The following is a 27,173-nucleotide window of genomic DNA, read 5'->3' as shown; positions in this document are numbered from 1 at the left end:
AACTACAATGCTAATTCTACTCCCTGTGCAAAATTTCAACTAAATCGGAGTTAAAAATTGGCCTCTGTGGTCATATGAGTGTAAATCGGGCGAAAGCTATATATGGGAGATATATTTATCTAAACCTGAACCGATTTCAACCAAATTTGGCACGCATAGCGGCAATGCTAATTCTACTCCCTGTGCAAAATTTCAATTAAATCGGAGTAAAAGATTGACCACTGTGGTCATATGAGCGTAAATCGGGCGAACGATATATATGGGAGCTATATCTAAATCTGAACCGATTTCAATAAAATTTGGCACACTTGACTACCCTACTAATTGTACTCCTAGTGCAAAATTTCAACCAAATTGAGGTAAAACTCTGGCTTCTGGGGCCATATAAGTCCATATCGGCGAACGATATATATGGGAGCTATATCAAAATCTGAACCGATTTCTTCCAAAATCAATAGGGTTCTATTCTGAGCCAAAACACATACTTGTGGCAAATTTGAAGTCGATTGGACTAAAACTACGACCTAGACTTTGATTACAAAAATGTGTTCACGGACAGACGGACATGGCTATATCGACTCAGGGGCCCACCCTGAGCATTTTTGTCAAAGAAACCATGTGTCTCCTTCTGGGTGTTGCAAACATATGCACTAACTTATAATACCCTGTAAAAAAAAGTACGAAATAAACGGATCTAAAACAAGTGTACTGTACAAATTATTATATTGTCAAAAACTATGTATTTTAAGAAGGTTTACGACATTTTCGACGTATGGTAAAATACGTCGTAAATATATGTCAAATACCTTACAGTTTACGACAGACCATCTCTGATTGCGATACAATTTTTTACGAAAAATAAATGCACGTAAAAAATAATTCTTTCCTCCCAAACAAAATTTTATACAAACAAAGATCGTTTCTCATTTGCTTTTCGCTGTAAACAAGTTTTTTTGGAAGAAAAGAATGTAATTTTTGTGGTAAACGTTTATTCTTTTCCAGGATGTAAAAACAATTTCATACAAACTAACTCAAAAAAAGTTTTTTTTTTAATATATTCCGGAAATGTTCGGAAGATTTCGAAAAGAGGTTCAACATTACATACTACTATATTAAATTTTTACTATGAAACTGTAAAATGTGCTTATTAAAGACTTAAAGTCAGAAAAGAACACATCTTGATATAAACGAAATGGACTGTGTTGTTGGTTCAAAAAGAATTTTTTTATAGAAAAAATAAAAAAAAAATTGTAACAAACTATTTTTTTTTTATAAAAGTTTAAAATTCTCGAAGAAATTAAAAAAACTCTACCAAAAGAAAGCGGCACACTTTTTTTCTTTGCGTGTACACCCAGAGAAGGAATATGATCAACTCAAACATGTTTCAAGAGCACCCTGTTACTTTTTCACAGCAACCATGTAGCATTTTTGTCGCAAAAATATTCTTTTCTCGTCAAACATAACATGCTTTCCGAAATCAAATACATATTCTCCGAGAAAAGAACATGGTTTGGACAAACATGCTACATGTTTTCCGTGAAAAAGTAACATTTTCTCTTGGAAAATGGGTGGGGTGATCATTTTCCTTCTCTGTGTGTATATTCCAAATTTCTCAACTTTTTCTTAGGGCGTTGTATAGTACTACATTGTCATTGAGTTTAACATGGAATCGGGCAGCACTCAGTGATAAGAGAGAAGTTCACCACTGTGGTATCACAATGGACTGAATAGTCTAAGTGAGCCTGATACATCGGGCTGCCACATAACCTAACCTAACCTAGTACTACATTAAATTTTTACTACGAAACCTTCAAATGTGTCGTTCGCAGACTCAGTGTGTAATATAAACGAAATCGACTTTTTCGTGTAACGTATCTTACAATCGACTCTGACTGATTTGCCTCTTTTCCACTTAGTTTAATTCTAATCATATCGCTTACCTTCATGTATTTCTCACACGACTTTCGTATATCATCTCGTGTCAAATTCGAACGTGCATAACCGCAAAACTTTGTTGGTATTGGCAGCAAATTATCACGATATAGCCACCATAATGTTGGATAGATTTTCTTTTTGGCCAAGTCTCCAGAGGCCCCAAATATGACAAATGTATGAGGAATTTGACCATCAAAATGTGTACCCTCACACACCATGGTGGGAGATTTAAGAGCTTTGATAATCCGATCAAGGGTTTCTTCGTGATTCTTTGGGTCCTGGCCTGTAATGTTACATGGAAAGATTTAGATGTATAGTAGACACTTTGGAATCATTGTAGTATAATTATATTGCTACGAATATTTACTATAGATGCTGAGTTGATAATCCTAAAGGGTATAACCCAGATCAATGTAGAATGGGATTACAGAAGATACTTGGCTCAACTAAATAGGTATCGTTGAACAATTTGATATGGGTTTATTAGTTTTGCATTCACAATTTGCGAAATAGTTAAATGATTATCAATAAAAACATGTAATGGAATAATTGATTACTTCACCGATTAAATTTACTCTACACATAAAACAATGCCCTTTTGATGTTTGTATTAATACACATATATATGACTATCTCTCGGCAATAATTAACAATTTGTCACTATAATCTATGTTTATCTCACGATGGTTAGGGCTCTACTAAATATTGATTGAATCGAAAATTCATTCAGATCGTAAAGCATGCTTAGACAAAAGTCTTCCCTTTGGGAGAAAACGAGAGAATTTAAAAATATATTCATTCAGTTCAGTTTGCTTTTACTTTAGTTGGAGCAATCTGGGAATGAAATCTATGACGGCATCAAAATGATGTATCAAATACCTAAGCAATTTAAATGCATTAGCTTAAACACCCAAAGAAATAGGTCTGTTGTTTATAGTATGCATTCTGGAGGGATCGATATCTATATGTCTTATAATTAAACCCAAAGAAATTTGTTGGTAGATACTTCAAAAAAATCTTCTAAAAACGCAAAAAGTCAGCTAAAAAGGAAGACAGATTCTGTGTGATGATATAGACAACAATGTCTGCTATTTTTTAAACTCTAGTGTTTTAGTTTGGTTAGAACAAACAAAAAACGTTAAACTAGGGGCCATTCGAGCAAAAAATAATCAATCAAAATGTGGAAAAAAAACTACCAAGAAACTGCCAAATAAAAAAAATTGTTGTGAAAAATTATACTTCCGTAGAAAATTTTGTCAAAATTTTATTTCTATAGATAATTTTTTATAGAAAATTTTGTCAAAATTTTATTTTTATAAAAAATTTTGTCAAAACTTTATTTCTATAGATAATTTTATCAAAATTTTATTTTTATAGAAAATTTTGTTAAAATTTTACTTCTATAGAAAAATTTTTCAAAAAATAAAAAATTTGGGCAGCGTTTTATTTTTATAGAAAATTTGTCAAAATTTTATTTCTGTAGAAAATTTTGTCAAAAGTTTATTTCTATAGAAAAATTTGTCAACATTTTATTTCTATAGAAAATTTTGTCAAAATTTTACTTCTATAGAAAATTTTGTCAAAATTGTATTGTGTTGGGAAATTTTGTCAAAATTTATTTCTATAGAAAATTTTGTCAAAATTTTATTTCATTCTGTTTTTTATTGTTGGTTTGTTCTTCAATCATATTTGTTGTTTTGATCTCAGCTTAAAACCATTGCGTTTACTTAACTACAAGAGTAGCTTAACAAACAGAGGAAAATAATGTTTGTAAAATTTATTTAGACAAAGCTCTATAGACTGTAAGATGGTTGGATTAAAACAACAAATAAAATATTTTTCTATAAAAAATGTTGTCATAATTTTATTTTTATAGAAAATTTTGTCAAAATTGTATTTTTATAGGAAATTTTGTTAAAATTTTACTTCTATAGAAAAATTTGCTAATATTTGGTCAACGTTTTATTTTTATGGAAAATTTTGTCAAAATTTTATATTTATAAAAAATGTTGTCAATTTTATTTTTGATAGGAAATTTTGTCAAAATGTTATTTCTATAAAAAATTTTTATAGAAATAACATTTTGATAGGAAATTTTTTTTTGATAGGAAATTTTTATTTTGATAGGAAATTTTGTCAAAATGTTATTTCTATAGCAAATTTTGTCAAAATTTTATTTCTTTAGAAAACTTTGTCAAAATTTTATTTCTATAGAAAACGTTGTCATAATTTTATTTTTATAGAAAATTTTATTTTTATAGAAAATTTTGTCAAAATTTTATTTCTATAGAAAATTTTGTCAAAATTTTATTTCTATAGCAAATTTTGTCAAAATTTTATTTCTTTAGAAAACTTTGTCAAAATTGTATTTCTATAGAAAATGTTATCATAATTTTATTTTTATAGAAAATTTTGTCATAATTTTATTTTTATAGAAAATGTTGTCAAAATTTTATTTCTATAGAAAATTTATTTTTATTTTTATGGAAAATTTTGTCAACATTTTATATTTATAGAAAATTTTGTTAACATTTTATATTTATAGAAAATTTGTCAAACTTTTATTTCTATAAAAATTTTTGTCAAAATTGTATTTTGATAGGAAATTTTGTCAAAATTTTATTTCGTTCTGTTTTTTATTGTTGGTGTGTTCTTCAGTCATATTTGTTGTTTTGATCTCAGCTTAAAACGATTGCGTTTACCAAACTACAAGAGTAGCTTAACCAACAGAGGAAAAGAATGTTTCTAAAATTCATTTAGACAAAGATGGTTGGATTAAAACAACAAATAAAATTTTATTTCTATAGAAAATGTTGTCATAATTTTATTTTTATAGAAAATTTTGTCCAAATTGTATTTTTATAGGAAATTTTGTTAAAATTTTACTTCTATAGAAAAATTTTCCAAAAATTTTATTTCTATTAAAAAATTTGGTCAACGTTTTATTTTTATGGAAAATTTTGTCAAAATTTTATATTTATAGAAAATGTTGTCAAAATTGTACTTTGATAGGAAATTTTTTCAAATTTTTATTTCTATAAAAAATTTGGTCAACATTTAGTTTTATAGAAAATTTTGTCAAAATTTTATATTTTTAGAAAATTATGTCAAAATTTTATTTCTATAGAAAATTTTGTCAAAATTTTACTTCTATAGAAAAATTTGTCAATATTTTATTTCTATATAAAATTATGTCAAATTTATGTTTCTACAGAAAATTTTATTAAAATTTTATATCTACAGAAAATTTTGTCAAAAGTTTATTTCTATAGAAAATTTTGTCAAAATTTTATTCCTACAGAAAATTTTTTTCAAAATTTTATTTCTACAGACAATTTTGTCCAAATTTTATTTCTATAGAAAATTTTGTCAAAATTTTACTTCTATAGAAAAATTTGTCAATATTTTACTTCTATATAAAATTATGTCAAATGTATATTTCTACAGAAAATTTTATCAAAATTTTATTTCTACAGAAAATTTTATCAATATTTTATTTCTATAGAAAATTTTATCAAAATTTTATTCCTACAGAAAATTTTGTCAAAATTTTATTTCTATAGAGAATTTTGTCAACATTTTATTTCTATAGAAAATTTTGTCAAAATTTTATTTCTATAGAGAATTTTGTCAAAATTTTATTTTTATAGAAAATTTTGTGAAAATTTTATTTGTATAGAAAATGTTGTCAAAATTTTATTTTTATAGAAAATTTTGTCAAAATTTTATTTCTTTAGAAAACTTTGTCAAAATTTTATTTCTATAGAAAATGTTGTCATAATTTTATTTTTATAGAAAATTTTGTCAACATTTTATATTTTTAGAAAATTATGCCAAAATTTTATTTCTATAGAAAATTTTGTCAAAATTTTACTTCTATAGAAAAATTTGTCAATATTTTATTTCTATATAAAATTATGTCAAATTTTTATTTCTATAGAAAATTTTGTCAAAATTTTACTTCTATAGAAAAATTTTTCAATATTTTATTTCTATATAAAATTATGTCAAATTTTTATTTCTACAGAAAATTTTGTCCAAATTTTATTTCTATAGAAAATGTTGTCCAAATTTTATTTCTATAGAAAATTTTGTCCAAATTTTATTTCTATAGACAATTTTGTCCAAATTTTATTTCTATAGAAAATGTTGTCAAAATTTAGTTTTATGGATTTCGAGCCAAAAATTCGGCTTCTTTAAAATAAGGAAAGTTTTTAGGGAGCTTAAAATTAGGATACAGATGCCATTTATCGAATATTTATTCTCTCTTTGCGATATATCATGGTAAAATAATTCCCAGGTAAGTGCAGTATTACAAAAAACAATAAAAACAACAAAATTCAAGTACATCCAGATGTCAGGGGACAAATATTTTCAGTGCCCCATCATCAGCGTATGCTACCCTTTTATCGTAAACTCAAAAAAATTTACTTGGCTCCAATGATTTTGACATTTCCTTAAGGATTTTGGTAAAAATCCTTTATATAAAAAGTATGAAAGCTGAATTGAAGGTAAAACGACACCATTGAAATTTAATTAACAATTCCTAACAAAAATCCACAGTAAATATTTTACAAGTGTTTATGAAAAAAAAGAATTAATATCAAGATTACAAAACCAGGAGAGCGCACTAAAAAAAATATTGACCTAATATGGAAGATTATGCAACTTAAATTTTAGGACTCGAAATTTACGCAATGCTAAGGACAAAATTCTTTAAAATAATGACATTTTAATTAAAAGAAAGTTTATAATCCTTACTTCAATTTTTTTTATTAAATTTAGGACACAAATCTTGAAATTTTGCGTCCCTCTGTTGAAGTTGTAAATCTTTGAAGTAAGGCAAATGTTCCTTAAAATAAAGAAAAACATTTTTAATTTAAAGGAATCGTCTTTAACTCAACTGACATATTGCATTTTTAAATTTAAGATAAAAATGCTACAAATATAGGCTAAGACTTATTTTAAGGATTTGCATCTTTGGTTTAAAGTTTTTTTAGCATTAAGAAAACAGTTTTTACTTTGAAGTACTTGGCATAATTTGGATTTTGAAACTGGAATTTGTTTGTACATGAATACCTTTATTAATATATTGCAAACAGAGAATAAAAATTGGATGAATGAGATCTGTATCCAATTTTAATTTTTATCGATCCTAGATTTAAAGCCAGGGAGGTCCCAAAAAAATGTCTTTATTTTAAAGAAGCCACATCTTTGGCTCGGAATCAATACCAAAATCCTTAAAGGAAGGACAAAATCTTTGGATCCAAGTAAACGTTTTTTTTGAGTGCGGTGATCGTCTTCCAAATGCTCGAGGAATTATTTCTACATTTATGGAATATAATGTCCAAATCAGTGATGAACACTGATGAGGAGGCAGCATTTTGGCTCGCGTCATCGCGAAATTATCTCACAGTTGTAAATTATCTCACAGGGTCTTAGCCAAGCTAAGTAAATATATAAATTAGCGCTTGGGCCCCCAAAATAAAATTCTGTGTCCATACCTATTCCAAATGTTCCATTTGTACCCTAATGTATGCCGTGGAATAAAGTGGAGCAAAGATTTAATTTTTTAATTTTCACTGTTATTATAGTTTTATTAATGATGTAGAAAAAAAGAATTTCATGTAAACCTGTTTTAATATACTGAGCCTATTGCGAAAAAATCACCACAAAATCCCCAAATTTATAAAAAGTTTGCGCTTAATCCCCAAGTCCCCAACTAAACATTTACGAACAAATATCCCCTATTTCCCAATACGGGCATCACTGTTTGAGCCATTTTCGAGAGGACTGATAAGTATGCCAGTATGAATGCGTTGAAGAAGATTATTTCATGGTACTAGATTACATTCGTGCTGTTTGCAATCGGGTCTTTGGACGACTCAGAGCAATAGTCAAAGCAAAAGGGGATCATATCCGGCAAAAGTGAAGTCTGAAATTTAGAGTACATGCGCACATATTTTGTCATTTAATTAATTAAAAATTGTGTACCACAAATAAATATGTTCCACTTCGTGTACATGTTTTAGGAATGAGTAAATATTTTTGGTTAATCTCGGATCATTAACCCTTTTGTGTAAAAAATTTTAGATTCCTGCTTTCACAAATCAATACCTTGAAAAAATTCCAGGTGTAGACTTTAGTATGAGGAATTTTAAAACGTGACATCTGAAATTTTGAAAATCATACGTGATGTTTAAAATTACATTTAAACACTGTTTCTTATAAAACGAATCGAAATTCATTGACCCTATACAGATCTAAACTAAATAATAAGTTTGCACAAATATCTGTTTTTATTACATCCTACACTGAAAAAAAATGATCTAATATGAACAATTGTTTATCGTACACTTCAGAATAGATTTCGTTTAAATAAAATTTTAATTAAAAGAATTTTTACTCTTTGTTTTAAAATAGTTGCATTATATTTAGGATACTAAATTAAAGGTTAGGTTAGGTTAAACTGGCAGCCCCATTAAGATTCAGGCTCACTTAGACTATTCAGTCCATTGTGATACCACATTAACTAAAAGTACCTATTACATATGGGCACTTCTAGTGTGCGGTTTAAGTTTAAATGGGGCCATATTTGCTTGGTGTCGTTACAGCCCTTGCAATTCTTCCATCGAACATTTGCCATCATAATTGCCTTCTCACGCAGCATGAGCTTGCAGGTAGCCAACGGATTCTAGTTCCCCTGGAATATGTAAGGTAGTCCCTAGCCTTGCCAACTCATCCACTTCGCAGTTCCCCGGTATGTTCCTATGGCCAGGCACCCATATTAGGTGAATATTGTACTGCTCAGCCATCTCATTGAGATATTTGCGGCAGTCGATGGTCATTTTCGAGTTAGGAACACAGAGTCCAAGGATTTTATTGCAGGTTGACTGTATATATTAAGCATTACTTCTCAGCCAATTCACCACTTCTCTTATTGCTAATATTTCAGCCTGAAAAACACTACAGTGATTAGGTAATCTTTCTCTATTCGAAGTTCCAGATCTTTAGAATATACTCCGAAAACCACTTGTCCATCCAATTTGGAGCCTTCAGTATAGAAATCTATATATCTTTTATTCCCCGGGGTCCGTGTACACCACGCCTCACTGTTGGGAATTAGAGTCTCAAAATTTTTGTCAAAAAGTGGTCTCGCCAAAGTGTAATCCACCACGTTAAGCACATCTGGCATTATTTTGAGGACGGAACTGTGACCGTAACTTTTTTCCGACCACAGCGATAGCTCGCGCAACCGCACAGCCGTTGTTGCAGCTGATTGTTTGGCCAAAATGTCTAAAGGCAATAGATGCAGTATGACATTAAGGGAATTTGTTCCTGTCTTGCTGAATGCACCTGAGATACACAAGCACGCCATACGCTGAACTTTGTCTAAACTTGTCACCAGACTACAACACCATATAGCATTATAGGTCTGGCCACTGCCGTGTATAGCCAATGCACAATTTTTGGTTTTAGTCCCCACTTTTTCCCTATTGCCTTTTTGCACGAGTATAAAGCTACCGTTGCTTTCCTCGCCTTTTCTTCAATATTAAGCTTAAAGTTTAGCTTCCTGTCCAAAATAACGCCAAGGTATTTTGCACACTCGCAAAAGGGAATTTCAATACCCCCTAAGGAAATGGGCCTAACCGTGGGAGTTTTGCGATCCTTGCAGTACATGACTAGTTATGTCTTTGCAGGATTTACCCCAAGACCATTATCTTTCGCCCATTTCTCAGTCATCCGGAGGGCTCTCTGTATAATATCTCTAACTGTTGATGGGAATTTTCCCTTGACTGCTGCCACATCATCTGCGTATCCCACCACTTCTATCCTTTCTTTTTCTAGGGAAACCAGAAGGTTGTTTATAGCAAAGAAGAGGTGATAGAACTCCTCCTTGAGGAGTGCCTCTGTTCACATACCTTTGTATGTTTGTCCTAGTGTGGCTGAAATGCGTCTCTTCCTTAGAAGTTCGTCTAACAGCCTAAGTAAGTACTAAATTAAAGGGAAAGTTTTCTTGTCTGAGGATCAACATTTTTGACAAAGTTTTCTTTTTTCTGTATAGGCAAAAAAAACAAAGGCTTTATGTACTTCTAAATAAAATAATTTAAAACCGAAGGGAATTTCGTTCCGAAAGAAATTAGTTTTTCTTTGTATGTGGTCTCTAAAATTTGTTTCTTTTGTGATAAAGTCGTACACGTCTTTGATGTAAGTTAAAGAAAAACTTTTTGACTTAAAGTTTCGAACTGAGCGTTTTTTTTTTGGTAAAATGTCTGCTGAAAAAGGTGAAGCAGTCAATGTAGTTGTTTCAATAATCTTGCGTTAGATTAAACAGCAAACATTTATCGCTGGTGAAACAAATACGACTTAATTAGCAAACGTGTTTTCTTAACATATTTGAAAAACATCTCTGCAGAAATACCACAGCAGCGTTGCCAGAATTGTTTCACCAAAAACCGCTAGATTTGCCCAAAAAAGCTAAAAAGGCTAAAAAATTCTAAAAAATAGCTAGAAAAAAACTAATTTTTTTTTTGTATCAAAAGTTACATTTTTGATTGCAATTTAGCAAACTTAAAGGCTTTATTTCACTTAAAATGCATATTATTTTAATTGTATTCATTTAAAATCTTCTTCTGTGAGACTATAACAACATTTAAATCATATTAGCTCTGTTTGCGTACTCGATACATTTTGATTACTATCACAAATTTTTACTGGTAGTCATTCGTTTACATTCCACAGTAAAAACATTTTTCCCAGTAAAAACTTGCCATTATCAGCTGGTTAATCATCAACAAATCCAATTGCACTAGAATTAGAAAATATAAATATCTTTCGTTTTAATTGGTTTAAAACCGCTGAATTAATAATAAATTCGTGAACGTGTACACTTCTACTAATTTTACCCCAAGTGAATATAAAACCCATTCTTACTATCTTGCAAGTTTATACTGAGTAACTTTTATTGGAAAAATACCTAAACAAACCTATTGTTGTCCAATTTTCGTAAAAGTAAATCTATTCCATTAACCATCTAATGCCCCAATTCTTTCTTACATACACTGAAAAAAAGCATGTCCGGTTCCAAAGATTTTGTACACTAGTGATTTTGGTATTGATTCCGAATTGGAACTTATTCGTTTTTTCAGCTTTTTCTTCATGAGCTATCAAAGAGCTTTAAAACGCGCTAACGACAATTTAAATTTCCAAATTCAGACTCGACTTCAAGTAGAAATTATTCTATGTATACGTTTTTAAAATAAAGTGTTGAAAAACATCTTCTATTTTTGAACGCTTTTTTGGTTTGTGGTCAAGATACAAAAACTCCACAAATTTAAAGACTTTTTCTTTAATTTTAAGAATTTTTTAGAATTGACCCTAGCCTTCTTTCATGTAAAGATACCCATTTTTAAGTTGAATCACTTAACTATAAGGACAAAACGACTTTATCGGCTTTTGGACAAGGAAAAAAGTTTATATAAGAGAAATTCACAAATGCTATTATAACAAAAATTCGCGTTCATATTTTAAGGACATGAGGCCAAAGAGGCCTCACGACAATATTTTTTTAGCGTCCCAGCAAAAAAAGCGTCGCCAAAAAAGTAATGAAAATGTTCTTTTTTGATCCGGAAGTGGTGCAAAATTGACGCAGAAGCGATGAATTTAACATGGGCTTGTCATTTAAACAGCCGTTGCACTGAGTTTGCATCACTTCTTTAGGTGTGATCCGAATTCAATGTTTTGGATGTAAATTAAAAAATTCTGTGATATTTTGTCAAATAAATAGTTTTTATATTTTTTTATAATTTTTAATGGAATGTTTGACCTCAAATATTTTCAAAAATTTTAAATTTTTTCAGATTGGATTTAGCATTTTTTCGACAAAATTTAAATGATTTGTACCATTTTATGAATTCTTACTCTGTTTTTAACTTATTTGAAACAAAAAAAAAATAAAATTACCCATTAAAAGTATGAAAAAAACCAAGTTAAAAAAATTGAATTAAAATAACTTCCTGGGTACACTCAAAAAAAAAGTTTACTTGGATCCAAAGATTTTGACCTTCCTTTAAGGATTTTGGTATTGATTCCGAGCCAAAGATGCGGCTTCTTTAAAATAAAGACATTTTTTAGGGACCTCCCTGGCTTTAAATCTAACTAAGCAGTATTACAAATGCTGACATCACACCAAATGTCGCCTAAAAAGTAGTAAAAATGTTCTCTTTGGATCCGGAAGTGCTGCAAAATTGGTGCAGAAGCGATGAATTTAACGTGGGCTTGTCATAGGACGGATGTCCACCATTTCAACAGCCGTTGCGCTGAATTTGTATTACATCTTAAGGTGTTATCCGAATTCAGTGTTTTGGATGTGAATTAAAATATTTTATCATATTTTGCAAAATAAATAATTTTTATAATTTTTCTGGAATGGATTTAGCATTATTGGAATGGATTTAGCATTTCTTACAAAAGAAAAGTTAAAATTACCCATTAAAAATATGAAAAATGTGAGTTATGTTAAATTGAATTTAAAAAACAAAACTTCCTGTGTAGTTAAAATTAAGAATTTCTTTGGGAGAACATTTCAGGAAGTGCTTTTAAAGTTGTGCCTTTAGAAGAACTTTAAAATTTTTTTGCTGGGACCGATATCACATAAAATAACTAAATATATTTCTACAAATTCAAGAAAATTTATTGGACATAATTAAATTTTTCACATGTTAAAGAAAATTTTGTACTTTGAAGGAAAAATTGGAGTTCAAAATTGCAAGAATATCTTTAGTGCGGTATGAAATTCAGGATGGGCGCCTTTGTAGTAAAATTTACAAATTAAAAGACATAATGAACTGTTTTTTAAGAAGTACTAATTTAGTGAATCTGTATGCTTCATTTGTCTATAATTTTTTCCCGTTTTTCCCGTTTTTAGTTAGTTTAACTAACATAACACAAAAAATTATTAAAGTGAAGGAAGCTTTCTCAAAACATAATAATTCCATGAACTAAAATTAAGTTAAATTGGCTTTAGTGATATAGAGGGTTCACTTTTTTTAGTGTAGTCGTTGTATCTTAAAAAATACAATGCGCATAAAAATAAGTTTTTATTTATAAATAAACAATTTGATTTAAGTAGAAAATAGAGATGTTTTTACACCACACAGTTTTTTTTACCAACATTACTTTCAAATCTGCTAAATAACAGGTTGGCTGATAAGTCCCCGGTCTAACAAAGAAAAACAATTTTTTTTGTCAAAATTCGTTTTTATTATTCAACCTAGTTCCCTTCAAGAGCGATACAACGATTATAACGACCTTCCAATTTTTCGATACCATTTTGATAGAACTCCTTCGGTTTTGCCTCAAAATAGGCCTCAGTTTCGGCGATCACCTCTTCATTGCAGCCAAATTTTTCCTCTGCGAGCATCTTTTGAGGTCTGAGAACAAGAAAAAGTCGCTGGGGCCAGATCTTGAGAATACGGTGGGTGGGGAAGCAATTCGAAGCCCAATTCATGAATTTTTGCCATCGTTCTCAATGACTTGTGGCACGGTGCGTTGTCTTGGTGGAACAACACTTTTTTCTTCTTCAGATGGGGCCGTTTTGCCGCGATTTCGACCTTCAAACGCTCCAATAACGCCATATAATAGACACTGTTGATGGTTTTTCCCTTCTCAAGAGTATCGATAAAAATTATTCCATGCGCATCCCAAAAAACAGAGGCCATTACTTTGCCAGCGGACTTTTGAGTCTTTCCACGATTCGGAGACGGTTCACCGGTCGCTGTCCACTCAGCCGACTGTCGATTGGACTCAGGAGTGTAGTGATGGAGCCATGTTTCATCCATTGTCACATATCGACGGAAAAACTCGGGTGTATTACGAGTTAACAGCTGCAAACACCGCTCAGAATCATCAACACGTTGTTGTTTTTGGTCAAATGTGAGCTCGCGCGGCACCCATTTTGCACAGAGCTTCCGCATATCCAAATATTGATGAATGATATGAACAACACGTTCCTTTGATATCTTTAAGGCCTCTGCTATCTCGATCAACTTCATTTTACGGTCATTCAAAATCATTTTGTGGATTTTTTTGATGTTTTCGTCGGTAACAACCTCTTTCGGGCGTTCACCGTCCTCCGTGCTCATTTCACCACGCTTGAATTTTGCATACCAATCAATTATTGTTGATTTCCCTAGGGCAGATTCCGGAAACTCATTATCAAACCAAGTTTTTGCTGCCACCGTATTTTTCCCCTTCAGAAAACAGTATTTTATCAAAAAACGAAATTCCTTTTTTCCATTTTTTCACAATAACAAAAGTTGCTTCACAAAAGACGCTCTATCTCACAAACTAATTGACTTAACACGAATCATTTGAAGGTTGGTACTATATAAAAATAACATGCATTTAATACTAGCGACGCCATCTATGTGTCAGACCGGGGACTTATCAGCCAACCTATTATTATTTAACTTCAAATTTGTAGTTTTTTGAATTTTTGGTCAAAATTTGATTTTTGACTTCAGATTACTCAGAAGTACTACAAATATTTTTATAAATAACGTTATGATGTTTTAGTTGCAATAAACGTAAGATTTTTTTCTGGTTGTATCTTAAAAGATTCAGAGCGCATTTAAGAGTTAAAAAATATTTTTACTAAAATGTTAATTACGATCTCCGTGTGGGTCATATATTAAAATTTTGTTGCATAATCAAAAACTATTAATTATTTTTGAAGTTTTTTAAAGGTCCAATGTGCCCCTTTCAATTTTTTTTTTGCTTAGTGCCACAGTAATTATCAGTGCGGAGAGAATTTATGATTTCGGATCAGCTGAAAATTTCAGCAAACTACTGACTTTTCAGCAGTATCTTTGATTTTCCAAATTGGGCGATTTTTTGCGGTTTTAGCAAAAAAAAAAAAACAACTGCTAAAATATCACTTTTTTGTCTGTTGAAAAACTGAAGTAAGTATTTGGTATTAGCATAGAACAGTGTTTGATGTAAACGAAGTGAACTGTGATTTTAAAATTTTTCTTTGCGTGCATATAAGATGAATTTCTCTGGTACAAGAAAAATCAGAAATGAATCTTCAATGTTATTGAAATCGTCCTTAATCTCGATGTTTTTTTTCGAACTTTACATTAAAGCTAAAAATACACTCAAAAAAAAGTGAACTCTATATTTCACTAAAGCCAATTAACTTTATTTTAGTTCGTGGAATTATTATGTTTGGAGAAAGTTTCCGTTACTCTAATAATTTTTTGCGTGCGTTAGTTAAAAACAAAAAACGAGAAAAATTGTACTCAAAAATATACTCACAAAATAGTTCATTATTTGTTTAAATTTGTAAATTTGACCAAAAATGCGTCCATCATGAACTTCGTATGTCACTAAAGACATTCTTGCATTTTTGAACTCCAATTTTTTCTTTCAAACTACAGAATTTTCTTTAAAAAGTGAAAAAAATTAATTATGTCTAACAAAATTTTTTTGAATTTGTCCAAAAATATTTACTTATTTTTTTTGATATCGGCGTGATGCTAGCGGTTGTAATGCTGTTTAGTTAAAATTTTCTACAAATATTCAAAATTTTCTAAAATTAACAAAAAGTTTTCTTCCTGGTGAGTTCACTATTTTTTTCAGTGTAGATGTATTCCATAGATCTCATTCAATAATTTATTTTGAAGAAACATATCATAATATATACATAAACTCGAGTCCCAATTAAGTACGTAAAGAACTTTGATACGACATGATAAATTCAAATTTGTTTCCTAGTGTTAAGTACGAAAAACTCAAATGTAAAACAGATTTGCCTCGGAATCAATTCCAAAATCATTCTTTTAAAGACAGGGTCTTTGGAACACACTAAGTTTTTTTTTTCACTGTAGGCATTGCACTTTGTTCCAATCTTTTTTGCAATAACCATTAGCGTAGCTAGACAATTTTCCTAGGGGGGGCTATAGCCCCCCTAGCTGAAAATTTATAGACTGAACTTATAGGTTCAATTAATGTTTTATTTCATAAAAAATGAATAACAATATAGGCATCAAAATAACTCGACAATTAATTTATAATAAAGCAACTTAAAGTAGTTCCACACTTTTCCCAGCAAAAAAATTGGGAGTTTTTCTAATGTCACATCTTTAAAAGCACTTCCAAAAATGTCCTCACAAAGAAGTTAATTATTTTAACTACACAGGAAGTTTTTTTACTTCATTTTTTCATATTTTAATGCGTAATTTTTTGTTTTCTTTAAAAAAAAAGGTAAGAATAAATAAAATGGTACAAATTATTCAAATTTTGCCACAAAAATGCTAAATTCATTATACACATTTTTATAGAATTTTTGAAAATATTCGAGGGAAAACGTTTCAAACAAGCGTTAGAATACATTAAAAATCATAAAAAATATAAAAATTAATTATTTGGGAAAATATAACAAATTTTTTAAATTCACATTCAAAACACTGAATTTGGATCACAACTTAAGAAGTGATGCAAATTCATTGCAACGGCTGTTGAAACGGTGGACATTCGTTCTATGCCAATTTCATATTACATTTATCGCTTCTCCGCCAATTTTGCACCACTTCCGGACCCAAAAAGAAGATTTTCACTTCTTTTTGGCTATGCTTTTTTGCAGCATTATTAAGATATTAATTTATGAAAGAATAGTATCAATTACTATTTTTTTAAATTATATTGACTAAACCAGACTAAATAAAATAATAAAGGAGCTTTAGTTATTCAACTAAATCAAAAGTTCAACCACAAATATATTTTATAAATATCGGATTTCAAACATTGCCATCGGCAACTGCTACCACAACTAAATTAATTCGATTGTACATGAAAGTCTTTAGCGGAACTTTGTGCGGTTGTATATACTTGTTTAATTTTTAGAAAAATGTAAAATCGTAAATAGGTTTTAAAATTCTGGGGGGGGGGCTAAAATTTTTCTGGGGGGGTCTAAGCCCCCTCCCCAGAAGCCTTCCTACACACAAAAAAAATTTTTTGATTTCAATCACGAAAATCGCGGATTCAATCATTTTTTTAATTGAAATGTCTTCAATCACGAAAATGATAGTATCAATCACCCATTTTGATTGAAAACCAACACGATTTTCAATTAAAAATTTAATTGACTTTTGTCACGGAATCAATTAATTGTGTGATTGAATCAATTAAAAACGTGATTGATTTTTAACATAAAATTCAATCACAGTTTTAATTGAATCAATTAAAATTTTAATTAATTTCGCGACAAAAAACAATAAACTATTTGATTCATTCAATTAAATAATTAATTGAAATTGGCTATAAATTTCAATCAAAAAATGTATATATTGCGACCCCAAAATCGTATTTAATTTTATTTGAAATAAAAGAAAATATGTGTTTCTTATAAAACATATTTAATATTTTATTATTTTTTGAATTATGCAATAGACAAATAAATTTGGTTCTTGTCATTTGTGGTTTGTTCTAACATAATTTACAAATACAATTACATAAATTATATAAATCATTATCTTCCTTATAATAATTACCATGTTAGCATGGTCCTTCTAATATGTAGATGCGCCTAGATTTCCAATAAATCAGCAGCCTGTAAGCTAAATTAGTTTTTCTGAAAGTAAACAGAATAATTCGAATTTACTTTTGTTAAATTAAAAGTTAATTTTGTTAAACATTACCTGCATAGAATATCAAGTTCAATTCTTAGTTCCAGGTTGCAGATTTATAATCTTCTTTTGCAGTTGTAGTCTTTTAGCATAAAAAGGTGTATTAAGGAGCTCGGTAATTTAATTTTAGTAACAATTCCTTTCCAAAATTTCCGCACATTGAAATCGTCTATTAAAATTTGAACCAATCATAGACAAAAATAATGGGAAAGCAATGTAATATTTGGTATTATATTGATGATACTTTGCAAATTCTAAAAATAGAAAAAATATATAAATGGGAAATACATATTTTTATTATTTTCGGATATTTTTCATATTTTTAAATCCAAAAGAAAGATTTTTTTACCATTACATAATTCAGCTCATTAGTTTATATATCAGATATACTGATCTCTACTTGGGTTCAAACTGAAAAAGGCAGGTAAAACAAAAATACAATTTAATGCCAACGCCACTTTGCAACTTCAAGGTGAATCTTCCAACAAACCCATACCGCTCTTGGTTTTAAGAAAACTAGGAGTGAAAAAAAATTATAATTTTAAAAGATCAATACGGTACTTTTTTGTTGCAAACATATTCTTACATATTTGATAAAATGATGGAGTCGATGGGATTGATTGGTCAATTTCACGAAATAAAATTGGTTACTAAAAGAAATGAATAAAAAATATATTATTTTAGTCCGTTTAATGTAAACAGGCTTCAATGGAAAACGGTATTCACATTTCACAATTTCTTACCTTCAATAAATGTAGATTGTTTTCCATTTTTACAATACCACAAAACACAAACACAGGTAATTTCAAATGCGTTCTCTCATATATTTTTTCAAACCTTTATCACGTGGCCATTTGTTGTTGCACATTTTATTTATTTCAACCCTTTGCTATGATTTGTTGTTGCGTTCAAAATATTTATGTACACATTTTCAATGCAGCAGACAGAATGTCGCCAATCATGTTTTTCAATTTACGCGAAAAACAAAAACCCAACCGTTCGATACAAGTTACTTATACAGACTGATCTCTCCATCATACAATGTTGAATAAATACCCATTCTCTTGTTCTCTTTTCGCTCTTTCCATTGCTCAAAATTATTGAATTTCAATCACAAAAGTGATTGGATCAATCACATGTGTAATTGGAAACGGAAAAAATTTCAATCACGTTTGTAATTGAAAATTATTTCCGAATTGATTAACAAATTGATTGAATCAATTAATATTTTAATTGGAAACGTAACAAATATCAATCATTTTTTTAATTGGGTTTTATTCGGATTTGATTAAATAATTAATTGAATCAATTAACATATTAATTGAATCCATTTCCAAATTCAATTAAGTGTTTAATTGAAAAAATGTTGGTGATAATTTTTTGTGTGTACGCTTATGGCAATAACTCGTTACGATGCGTTACTTTAATAAAAGATTCAAAGGAGTATTCTAAATTTAAAAAAAATTTAAGATATGATAAACTTCCTTTAATATTTTTTCCTATAGAAAGTTCTCTTTGCACAAGCTGAAAATCAGCTTGTTTTCACGGTTACTTTTTTTTGAATCAAATATTTTTGAAATATTAAATGATTCGCAGTCAATACCTTGGATCTTTTCACCTTTAAACAAAATTTTTCAGATGTTAGTTTATGAGATAGAGCGTCTTTTGTGAATGATGATTCTGAGCGGTGTTTGCAGCTGTTAACTCGTAATACACCCGAGTTTTTCCGTCGATATGGGACAAAGGATGAAACATGGCTCCATCACTACACTCCTGAGTCCAATCGACAGTCGGCTGAGTGGACAGCGACCGGTGAACCGTCTCCGAAGCGTGGAAAGACTCAAAAGTCCGCTGGCAAAGTAATGGCCTCTGTTTTTTGGGATGCGCATGGAATAATTTTTATCGATTATCTCATATCTTCGAATTGCTTCCCCACCCACCGTATTCTTCAGATCTGGCCCCCAGCGGCTTTTTCTTGTTCTCAGACCTCAAAAGGATGCTCGCAGGGAAAAATTTTGGCTGCAATGAAGAGGTTATCGCCGAAACTGAGGCCTTTTTTGAGGCAAAACCGAAGGAGTACTACCAAAATGGTATCAAAAAATTGGAAGGTCGTTATAATCGTTGTATCGCTCTTGAAGGGAACTATGTTGAATAATAAAAAAAATGTGTTTTTCTTTGTTAGACCGGGGACTTATCAGCCAACCTGTTATGTGGTAAATTTTTCAGTGTAGTTTATGCACATTTGAGTTTAAGATTGCTCATGTTTTTCATTAATTACTTAATTTTAACTGTAATGGGATTATGATATGGTTTTTTACCATTTGCATTAATGTGTTATGGTCAGTACCAAATGTTGGGAGTTGAGGTAATTGTTAGTATATTTAAAGCAATGATCAACAAACGGCCATGTGATCTTGAAAGTCGTTATGCTTGTACTGAAAATTTTATAATATATGCGTAGATTTGATACTTTCAAATTTTTCAAGATATTTTCATACAATCTGTGGCTTTTGCTTGCTTTATATATTCTATTGAATATCATTCACATGTGACTTGAAATTATTTTGCAATAAAAAGTTACTGTGGCGGCATTTCATTGCCATAGATCTCATGAAAACAATTGCTGCCGCGTACTATTTACACGTACTACAAATAAAAGGTTATATCAATGCTTTCGATTTAAGGGATCTTTCTGGGCTATATAGAAAAAATTTAACAATACGCAGAAAATAAAAATTTAGCAATACGTAGAAAAAAATATCACGAAAAATTTTCAATTAAAAAGTTAATTGAAGTTGAAAGCGTAATTAATTTAAAAAGTTAACTGATACAATTAAAGTATTAATTAAATAAAAAATAATGTCAGTTAAGAAAATGATCGATAATAGTACATCTTTAATTAAAATATTAATTATACCAATTAACATTTTTAAACGTTGAATTACATTTTTAATTGAACCAATAAAAAATAAATCAATTAAATTTTTAAACAAGTGTATTTCAAGCAAAACATTAATTGAACCAGAGAAAGAAGCCGCCGAGTCCCGCCGCTGATTTTAGTCGTCGTCGACAGTCGACATTGCCGCCGAATATATCGACTCATCTTGACTCAAATTTAGCCGCCAATAATCAAAAATATTTGTTTAAAACAGAAACATTTATTTATAATTGTTGTATTTTGTGTCAAAATGTTAAACTTTCGATCCACAATCATTCAATATCAAGTTTCTATAATTATTTCGCTCAAATCATGCTCAAAGGATATGAATGATATGTAAAGTTGATTGTAAGTTTGGTTGTATAACTAATCTGATTACCATTCCGATAACCTCAATTTGATTTTATAATGAACAAATGTCTGCCGCCGAACATACAAAATTACATCGGCTTAGCCGTCAAGGCGCCGCCGGCGGTGGCAAAAATTTTGTATCAACCGCCGCCTTTAAAATTGGTCGGCTTCATTCTCTGATTGGAACATATAATTTCGTTATTGAATCAGAAAAAAATGTTATCTGTGTAGTTACCGCCTGCTATTGTTTGTTTACTTTTTTCTATGAGTGAGCTGTATCTATGTATTCTATTTTTCCGAACTTTAAAACGCCTGTCCCAGTATAAAAATGTTCCACATATCAAATTTCAAGAAAATCGAATAATAAATAGTTAGACGAAAGAAAATGTAGGTTAATTTTAGAAATTTTTAATTAAACTATATTATAGATGTCAATAATGATAAGTAAATATTTTTCGACAAATTCAAGAAACTTTATAAAACAAAATTAGTTTTTTCCTTTTTTGTACGTGTACTTTTTTATATGGAAAAAATTGGAGTTAAAAATTACAAAATTTCAAGATGGACTCATTTTTGGTAAAATTTAGAAAATTGTAAACTATTATGTTGGTTAAATAGATTTTCATATTAGGTCTACTATAGATTTTGACCTTTACTTAAGGATTTCAGTATTGACTCCGTGAAATAAAGACATTTTTCGGATGCAACCGAGATTTAAATGTAATTTCTATGAAATTTAAATTAGGTTCTACGAAATTAAAATTAGAAAGCAGATCTCATTTGCCAACTTTTCATTTTCTATTTGATACTCAAGAATTTCAGAAATTCAGAAGAATTAAAAAATCCAAGTTATAAGCGTCACCAGTAAAAAATGTTATCTTAATTAAAAAATCTTAATATCTAGGTTTTTATCTTTAATCCATATCTCAGTTAAATTAAAGATAATGTTTTAAAATTATTAAAAAATCTTTTTTTTTTAATAAATTTTATTGATGTAAGCGGGATGGTATTTTGAACACGGTTACCTCTCGAGCCAAAAATAATCTAGCAAAATTTGGAGAAAATTTTACAAAAAATCGTATTTTATTTTTGACAAAATTTTATTTCTATAAAAATAAAATTTTGTCAAAATTTTGACATTTTGTGAAAAAAAATTAATTATGTCTAATAAATTTTCTCGAATTCGTAGAAAAATATTTGCTTATTTTTGTGATATCGGCGTGAAGTTAGCGATTGTAATACTGGTTAGTTTAAATTTTCTAAAAATAATTAAAATTTTTTAAAATTAACCAATATGTTTCTTCATGGTGGGTTCACTGTTTTTTCCGTGTATAGAAAATTTTTCCAAAATTGTATTTCTATAGAAAATTTTGGCAAAATTTTATTTCTATAGAAAATTTTGGCAAAATTTTATTTCTATAGAAAATTTTGGCAAAATTTTATTTCTATAGAAAATTTTGGCAAAATTTTATTTCTATAGAAAGTATTTTGTCAAAAAATTTTTTTCCATAGGGGATATGGGTACATAATATTCGGCCTGTACGAAGGTTCGGCCGTATTTACTCGTTTATATACACCGACAAAATGTAAACTGTTTTATAGGAAGAATAAACTAACTCGTACGAAAATAGAACTAAATTTTACTTCACATTTTGAGATTTCCCCAAAGCGTTGTTAAAACCAGGAAAATTTAATGCCCTTTTTAACTGCAGTTCACGAACTTATACCCTCTTATAGAAGAAGAAATGAACTGAAATTTAAGAAGAAAATCATTGGCGCCAAATCATGACCATTTTAACCATACACAGAAGAAAATTTCACGAAAAATTTTCCAATTAAAATTTTAATTGAGTTTGAAAAGATATTCAATTAAAAATTTAATTGAATCAACAAATTTTTAATTGAAACAAAAATCAATCACAACAATTAATAGTATCAATTAATTTTTCAATTGGATCAATTAAGTTTTTAATTGACATTCAATTAATTTTTTAATTGATACTATCATTTCCGTGATTGAAGACATTTCAATTAAAAAAATAATTTCGTGATTGAATAAGAAAAAAAATTTTTGTGTGTACAGTAGTTCATTCTTACTATTTTTGGGAATCGTATGAAAATTTTCATTTGCTTTAGTTCATATTGAACTTATGTGTACGGACATCGAACTTTTTACTCACGTTTAGTTCATAAAATATTTGAGACATACTTAAAAAAACGAAGACTTCATTGGTCTGTGGACAATTTCGCAAAAATAATAAAATAAATAAAAAAAAAACAAATATTTTTTTACAATAAAAATAAGTTAAGTAATTTAGCGTAAGATTAACTACGGATATTTTTTTCTGTGTAGTAAATCTAGTTAAAGTGGATTTTGGAAGTGTAATGTGAATGAGGTATAAAATTTTCTAGTTTTAAGTATTTGTTATAATTTGGATTTTTAAAATGACATTTATTTGTACATGAATAGTTTTGTTAACGTATCGAAAAGGGAGGATGAAAATTAGATAAATGAGATCTATATCCTAATTTTATTTTTAGGAGCCTACAGCCTTAAAGCTCCCTAAAAATTACTTTATTTTAAAGAAGCAACACCATTGGCTTGGAATCAATACCAAAATTCCTAAGGGAAAGTCAAAATCTTTCGATCCAAATAAACTTTTTTCAGTGTATCAACATAAAAATCCTTAAATGAAGGTCAAGATCTTTGAATCCAAATAAAACAAATATATTTTTTTTATTTTCTATAGTCTATAGATCACAATATCCTTACAGACTAAAATATAAACGTTATGGATACATATTTACAAATTCTAGATTTATTGATAACATAATTCATTCATTCAAATATAGTATATATTTAAGACACCAGCGGAAAAAATTATCATTTTCATTTTGAAAAAAAAAATTGTTGAGTGTATTTGCATAATACCAAATTCACTGAATGAATTTCGCCATGACCCTTAGTATTATGCATACTTTTTACATTATTTTATGTATTTTCCTTTTGACATGCATTCGTATTTTTTATCATTTGCTTTTTATTTAAATATTATACTCCATACGTGGTTTTCTTTAAGGTGGCATTTGTTAGTGTAGCTTGCTTCCACATTATTTGCGAACAATAGTTTCAGAAAACTACACTGACAAAAATAATGACCTAATGCAACTTAAATTTTACATAAAAAAGTGAACTCAATATGAAAGAAAGATTTATTTTAGAAATTTTGAACTAAAATATTTTACCAATTGCAATAAAAATATTAACTGATTTGTATCATCAGTTAATAGTTTCTGTCAAATTGAAGAAAATTTATTAAAAATACATCTTTTCTGTTATTAAAGACAATTTCATATTTATAAGAAAAAAAAACTTGGAGTTAAAAATCGGTCAAATGTTTTTGAGTTATACGAAGTTCAAAACAGTCAACATTTAAGTAAAATTTAATCATTTTATAAAAATATGAATTATTTTCGAATCTAGTAAAATTGTGCGCTTCATTTGTATATAACTTTTTTTTCTCATTTTTATTTCATGTCATTAAAGAAAAACAAGTATATACGGCCGTAAGTTCGGCCAGGCCGAATTTTTGTACCCTCCACCATGAATTGCGTAGAAACTTCTACTAAAGACTGTTATCCACAATCGAATTACTTGGGTTATGGTAATACATGCCGATGGCAATATATCTTAAAACTCCTGAACTTCGTCTTCTAAATTGGAAGTTAGTCCATACGGGGTATATAAAAGCTGGTTAAGTTTACCGATCAAGAACTGAATTATATAGGTTTAATTCAGTTCTTGACCGGTATTAATTTTTGCGCGCTAGGCAGAAGTGAAATATGGGGGTCGGTTTATATGGGGGCTATATACAATTATGAACCTATATGTTCCATTTTTTTTTGTGATTAGTACCAAATTTTAGCAAGATTAAATGAAATTTGCTTATCCAGGAAGAAGTAAAATCTGGATATCGGTTTATCTGGGGGCTCTATATATATATGGACCGATATGGATCAATTTTGGCATGGTTGTTAGCGACCATATACTAATACCACGTACCAAATTTCAGCCGAATCGGATGAAATTTTCGCCTGCAAGAAATTTGCTCTTCAAAGAGGTTCCCGAGGTCAAATCTGGGTATCGGTTTATATGGGGGCTACATATAATTATAGACCGAGATATGGATCAATTTTTGAATGTTTGTGAGAGACCATATACTTATACCACGTACCAAATTTAAAGCAGATCGGGTAAAATTTGCTCCTCCAAGAGGATCTGGAGGTCAAATCTGGGGATCGGTTTATATGGGGGCTATACGTAAACGTGGTCCGATATGGCCCATTTGCAATGCCATCCGACCTACATCAATAACAACTACTTGTGCTATGTTTTAAGTCCTTGTTTCGTTTAAGCGCTTGTTTCGTTCGAAAGTTAGCGTGATTTCCACAGACGGACGGACATAGCTAGATCGACAAAGAATTTCACCACGACCAATATTTCGATGTGCTACAAATTAGACCAATATTTCGATGTGTTACAAACGGAATGACAAAGTTAATATACCCCCCATCCTATGGTGGAGGGTATAAACATGTTTAAAAAAAAATCTTTAAACCAAAGATGCTAAATCCTCAAAGTAAGTTTTGGCTTATATTTGAAGCGTTTTTATCTTAAATCTAAAGATTCAATATTTCAGTTAATTTAAGGACGATTTCTTTAAATCAAAATTTTGTTTCTTAACTTTAAGGAATATTTGCCTTAGTTCAAAGACATACGACTTTAACTGAGGGACGCAAATTTCCGAAATTAGTGTCCTAAATTTATAAAAAAAAAACTTTTGAAGCAATGATTATAAACTTTTATTTAAAATTCCATTATTTGTCGTTAATAGTTTGTAAATTGCGCATCGTAGAATTAGGTTGCGTAATCTTTAATATCACGTAAATAATTTTTTTCAGTGTATACTACGCAAAAATGACATGTAATCTTTGTGCTTGAGACAATATTTTTTTCAATGTAGCAAACAATTTGGGAATCTGTGACCTTTCTCTATATGCTAGTTAAGCTTATCAATATTTATTTTTTATAATCACTAAAACACACAAAATAAAACCAATTTTTTACTTGAAATACCAAGTTTTCAATTTTTTTCGGTGTACCCAGAAAAACACTTCTATTACAACAAAGAGTTAAATTTAATGAGAGCTTTGTTCGAAGAGATAACAATTTGTAAATGCAAGAGAATGTAATGTTGTACGCATATTGAGTAAATCTGATTGTAATCAGTTGCTTGGACATTTCTCTCAGAATATCCATATACATATATATGACATATATACGTTCATATTGTATTCCATCAACTTACCATTATGATTAATATCAACCTTTAGAGTATCCATATTGATTTTCACTTCAAAAATATTCTGAGTTGGTAATCAATGCTTTTCGAAATTTGTTTTAAAGAATTATGCACTGTTGTTGCACTTGAATGAACCACGCGTTTTGATCGTACGATCGCACTCGCACTCACTTAAAATAAGCCAAATGGCAAAGCACAAATTTAAATGACAAACGAATGTATGTACGTATCCGCTTATATTAAAAAAAACTAAAATCGCGTAGCTGCGATCAGCTCCGAGCTCCACTACCGTAATAAAACGACTGAATTCTATAAGCTATGGTAGCGGTCTTGAAATGCAAGTGTTACTTGGCCATCGGTAACGCAACGAATAAACAAAAACATACAACGAATAGCATTTCTGCTATATTTCATTACCTCCAGAAGCAGAAAACTGTGCTTCAGGGTGAATCATGGTTTTATTGTCAGTCGCGTTGTTTGTCTATCGACCTGTTCGTCCGTCTCTAACATTCATACAGAAAGATCTCCATTCAAAATACATCGAAGTAATAATTCAAACAAAAATTGGTTTACTTAAACTTGGTTGTTTTAAGTTTGTATAAATATAAAAAATGTATATTCATATTCATACATACATGTATGTGCGTACCTACTACTTTGCCAATTTTTTTTTGTTTTAATAAATGAAAGCTTATAAATGTAAACAAACGGCACAATGTTTAGCTACTCTTAGAAAAGAGCGGGAGAGTGAATAATGGACCAGACAGAGTTACCGTTGTGCTTTTTTTGTTGTTAAAAAACTAAGAAATTTTTGCTACGACTAAGATCGTGTTTCACAGTGAAAACCATCATTTATTCACACGGGTACATATCTTTATACTTTATAATTAAATGGTGGTC

At 29.6% G+C, this 27,173-nt stretch overlaps 1 protein-coding gene and 1 long non-coding RNA gene across 4 annotated transcripts in view; both read right to left on the bottom strand.

The window, feature by feature from the left end:
- Positions 1-26,704, bottom strand: part of Zw (glucose-6-phosphate 1-dehydrogenase Zw) — a 40,206-nt gene extending 13,502 nt beyond the window's left edge. The window contains exons 1-2 of one of the 3 annotated variants that reach the window (XM_075302150.1): positions 26,280-26,704; positions 1,941-2,218 (exon numbers count right to left, since the gene is read on the bottom strand). In XM_075302150.1, coding sequence (XP_075158265.1) covers positions 1,941-2,218; positions 26,280-26,313 — 312 coding nt within the window. In that variant the 5' untranslated portion in view covers positions 26,314-26,704. Of the gene's footprint in view, positions 1-1,940; positions 2,219-2,302; positions 2,457-2,492; positions 2,517-26,279 lie in introns of those variants that run through there. The other 2 variants (XM_075302152.1, XM_075302151.1) reach the window with 2 other exon arrangements.
- On the bottom strand, positions 17,395-18,624 carry LOC142230667 (uncharacterized). The gene is made up of 5 exons (XR_012720767.1): positions 18,365-18,624; positions 18,208-18,271; positions 17,971-18,137; positions 17,634-17,875; positions 17,395-17,566 (listed from the first exon to the last, which is right to left on the bottom strand). It is a non-coding gene; the product is annotated as an uncharacterized LOC142230667 (long non-coding RNA).
- Positions 26,705-27,173: the final 469 nt, after the last annotated feature.

This window comes from Haematobia irritans, chromosome 3 (assembly GCF_050003625.1).
Source record: "Haematobia irritans isolate KBUSLIRL chromosome 3, ASM5000362v1, whole genome shotgun sequence".
Classification (NCBI taxonomy): Eukaryota; Metazoa; Arthropoda; class Insecta; order Diptera; family Muscidae; genus Haematobia; species Haematobia irritans.
This window is presented reverse-complemented; position numbering and strand designations above follow the sequence as displayed.